At 34.5% G+C, this 4,589-nt stretch overlaps 1 protein-coding gene across 1 annotated transcript; it reads right to left on the bottom strand.

Annotated features, from left to right (window-relative positions):
• Nucleotides 1-254: 254 nt before the first annotated feature.
• On the bottom strand, nt 255-4,162 carry CDKN2C (cyclin dependent kinase inhibitor 2C). Its single transcript, XM_007945878.2, has 2 exons — nt 4,034-4,162; nt 255-632 (listed from the first exon to the last, which is right to left on the bottom strand). Exons 1-2 carry the CDS (start codon nt 4,160-4,162, stop codon nt 255-257), a joined length of 507 nt encoding a protein of 168 aa, XP_007944069.1.
• Nucleotides 4,163-4,589: the final 427 nt, after the last annotated feature.

The following is a 4,589-nucleotide window of genomic DNA, read 5'->3' as shown; positions in this document are numbered from 1 at the left end:
GGAAAGATAAAATATTCATAAGAAAAGCCAAAGCTATTTCCAATTACATGTTAGAACTCAGGATTTTGCAGGTGAAAAAGATGTTGCTTAAATATATCCATCAACCTGTATGTAGTAAGATTTCTGCGTATGCAGTTTCAGAAGATTTAACTAATTGCTTAAAATATGACAAAGCTGAATTTTAACAATTATTAAAATAGGACAGCCAACCAATTAAATGAAAAAGTAGGAGTGTGGGAGAGCCCTCCGCACATTCATTGCAGATTCGCAGCCCCTCCCGCCGCGTTTCCCTCCATCAGGCTAACAACCTCGTTCCTCCGGTAGAGCCTAGCCAAATCGCAAGCGGTGTCCCCCTTATGGTTCCGATGCCCCACATTGCTGGCCGTGTGTTTCACAAGGAACTCCACCACCGGGAGGTGACCTTCTTTGGCAGCCAAGTGTAAGGGCAGGTTCCCTTCATTATCCTCGATGTTAACATCAGCTTGAAACTCCAGCAAAGTCTGTAATGTGTCCAGAAAACCTGCTCTGGCCGCATCGTGAATGACAGCGAAACCAGTTCGGTCTTTCAAATCGGGATTAGCACCTCTAAGTAGCAGTCTCCTGGCAATCTCGGGATTTCCGAGTTTCATAACCTAGAAAAGAAGTAAAAACGGTAGAATCCTTCAACTATTCATGGTACAGGAAAAAACTTAAACATCTATCTATCCCTGTTGATCTATTATTTTTGGCAAAAGAAGGCTTGGGTAAAGTCCCAGAGGATGGAGTTACAGAAAAGAAAGTACCACAAGTAAAAGTAGAAGAAACCTTCTAAAAATTGAGCTTTTATAATGGGATATCTTAAATGGTCCAAAAATAGGATAAAATGACCAATGAAATAGAACTAGTGCATTAAAAACCACTGACAAGTCAGTCCTCTATCTCCCATGAAGAGTTGTGTAATTTCATGAATTTATTAAAATAAAATAGTTTGATACTTAAATAAGTAGATAGTGTCCTTCTGTTTGCTTATTCATTTTCATAAAGTATGCCCAGGGTACTAATTTGGGCAAATCAAATGTAGGAAAAGTTTATTTTCTAAATAGTTATTAAAAAGAAATAAAGCTGGTGAATTTCTTTTTAAACCTCCAAGAAGTGTTTCAACATAATCTCCATCATGTAGTGTAAAAATGATCTATTAATAATCCAGACCTGATATTTTCTTAAATGATTTGTAATTTCCCCCCAAATTGTAGTCCCCAATTTTCAAGTGTTTATTATTTATTTTTTTTAAAAAAACTACTTATTTTTTTCTTTGCACATTATTTCGTTTTGGCAAGTAGGTATATTCAGTGCTTAGAACCCTTCATTTCAGATTACTAAGGCAATAAAAAAGCAACAGTGTTTGACATTGCTTATGATATCAATTTATCTAAAACTACGTACATGATATGCTTTGTGTTAGATAGGAGATGACTGTATGGCCACGCTTCTTATAAAGAAAAAAACAGCCATCCTATTATATTATTTATTGCTTCTCAAAATTGTAACTAGTCTCCAGATTTTTAAGTGAGCAAAAGAAGAGAAAATAAGATAGTTAATATATATTTTGGGACACAGACAGATTTGTCTGTGGTTTGAGCCCATATAATAATCAACTGGTGATCCTGTCTTACTTCCTTTTCGTTTTTATCAGGTATTTAGGAGTAGCTATTGGTAAATTGCTAACTTTTTCTTATCAGAATGTGATATTAATATTTGCTACTATGATACAAAAAAAAATCACATCACAAAGATTTATCTACTTATGTTTGAATACATTTCACTCTAATAAGAGGTCTCTGTCAGGCTCTCATTACAATTATAAACTATTTTGTAGAATAGCATGCAAGTATAAGACACACATTATTTAGTTGTGAAAAAATATAGTCTCATTAATATGCCAGGCAATTTTAGCATTTTAACTTGTTTCAATTCTATTTAAGTACTTTTGTGACAATCTAAATGTATAATATATAGGTTGCATACGAGATACTCAAATGTTTATGAAATTAAATTACAATCCATTGGAATATACACATTGCATTGATCTATCTCTTTAAAATGTTTGCTTAAATATAATCACAAATTAAAGCATGTAATAAAATATATTTAGAGGAGTATTTTATATATAGGTGGCCAGGATATTAAGTTTCCCAGTTGATAAAACACTGCTGACTTTTAGCTCTTCTTTTGTATAGTGGTAAAATGATACAATTTATTTTTCAAGAACGTCAATGAAATATATTTTTTCATTATTAAAAATTGACACAATCTAATTTTTGCCACAATTGACTTTAAAGTTTTAGTTTCATTTAAATACCTAGAATGGAATAAGTAAGACAGGCACCTTGGATTTTTGTAAAGCAGATGCACGATTAAGGCCTTTGATATTGTCCTCATTGAAAAACGTATACTAGAAAGAGAGGAAAGCTTTTGTAAATGAGTAAAACAAACATAACTGTAGGAGGAAATTTGACATCTTTCATAGAAAATAATAGCGATAATGTAAACTGTTTTGAAACAAAGTCTTTCATGAGTTATGACACAATTTAAGAGTCAGATTATACATACTGAAAATAAGCCTTCAGATTTCTGTTTGTGTGTCTGTGTGTTTCATGGTATGTAATAGGAAAAAGCCACAATAAGTGGGTGTTAGTATCCTAATAAATATGCCTAATATAAAAGAGATTGCAGAGTTATATTAAAAGTGTTTGTAAAAAAAAATTTTTTTTGCAGTATTAATCTTCCAGTTTTCCTGATTGTCAAAAGCACTGTAAAACCTTATTCTAAACATGGATAAATGACTCATTCTTTGTGAGATTTTTTATAAACTTTTGAGGTTTTCAATATAACTTTTCAATACAATAAATTTTTAGCATTGCTACCATCACCAAACCTGTTCAAAACTATTAGGTGGAAAAGGAAAAAAGATTTATTTCTCTAATTGATATACCTCCAATAACAAATAATTTACTATCTATGCAGAAGTTCCTTAATACTGAAATTTTGAAAGGTCAGTATATTCTGATTTAAAATGTGAAAACTATATGGACTTCATCTATTAAAAGTACATCTACTACTACTGAAATTTCTAATTCTTAAAGTAAAACAAAGCACTCTAAAAACCCTCTCCTTAATGAGTCTTCAAAAACAGCTTCAAGTGTTGCATTTCCAAATAAGAATAGCTCATAAGAATATCGTCACATCTCTGATAAAAACAACTATTTGAGACTAGTTTGCCTTATTTCTGTTTCTAAGCATTTCGACTAAGTTACATGATAACATTTGTTTGGGGGGATTATCAGGTACAATACTTGGCATTTGGATATGTTTCAATTGTTGCCTGTAAATCTAATTACTAAAAATTAGAGCATACCACTGGCATGACCACAGAGACAAAAACACTACAGCTGAGTTCTGATTAGAAAATTCAACATTTTATTCTTCCTTACTCCTGAATGGGTGGATGGTACTACATTAGCTGTGAAATGTACATCCTGTCTCGGTGCCCAGGCCACCCATTCCAAACGAGGATAGGTAGTTTGTCAAAACTTGAAGCATTTGAAAGAAAAACACCCTCGACAGTAGTCAATAAAATTAATGTTAAAGTCAATTGCTGGGGCAAAGTACGTGAAACCACTAATAACAGTGTATTTACTTCAAATAATTATAATAATGTGTTTACAGAGCTGTTTTTGGGAGAGGAAAAAAAAAAAAAACTCGGCGCTGCTATGACTACTTTAAAATCCCTACCGTCACAAAAACATTCCAAAAATTAAGACTAAACCTGGAACCCACTTGATATCGAGGATGTTATTGTATTTGACGAGTTTGTCAAATAAAAGTACGTCATTTTGGGCAGTTGGATCCACTTAAAGATATAAAATATGGCAACCAACTAGGTTGAAAAACAGTGAAATTTGTACCATTACAAGCTTAAAAGCTGTCATTCTAGAAACCCGGGTCACGTAGGCAACATTGTTGACCTGTTTTCCCCACCTCTCTGTATACCAACCTGCAGCGCAGTCCTTCCAAATCCATTTTGTGCATTGACGTTTACATTATTTTGCAACAAACTAGTAAGTTGCTCTAGGTCCCCCCTGGCAGCTGCGGACGCCAACTCGTTCCCCCAAGGCTCGGCCATTCTTTAGGGTCCTGACGATCGGGAAAAGATGAATTAGTTGTTTTTCTTTCTCCCCTTTCTTTTGCTCCTAACCAGGCTGCATGATGGCATCGGAGACTGACAGAAGGACTGGGATGGTTAATCTTCTGGAGTAGAGCTTGGTAGTAAATACTAGTAAGATCTGCCTGCCAAAAGCCCGCCCCTCGATTCACACGTGATTATTCAGCAAAACTGAGCCGTTGGAGAGGGGCTCCTCTCCTCGCTTTTTAGCTTAACCCCTATGAAGAATTCTGGTGATTCAACACAAACACACTTACATTCCTTGTAAATTACTCTAGACGTAAGATGTAGGCAGAGCTGTCACGTACCTTCGCTACAGATCTCTGTGAGAAATGTGTGCTGAGACTTAAGGGACTAGAGAGGGCAGAAAATACCGCGGAAGAAAAGA

The sequence above is a fragment of the Orycteropus afer genome, unplaced genomic scaffold, assembly GCF_000298275.1.
Source record: "Orycteropus afer afer isolate SDZICR_OR568_19922 unplaced genomic scaffold, OryAfe1.0 scaffold00145, whole genome shotgun sequence".
Lineage (NCBI taxonomy): Eukaryota > Metazoa > Chordata > Mammalia > Tubulidentata > Orycteropodidae > Orycteropus > Orycteropus afer.
The sequence above is the reverse complement of the archived record's forward strand: the minus strand, read 5'-3'. Positions and strand labels throughout refer to the sequence as shown.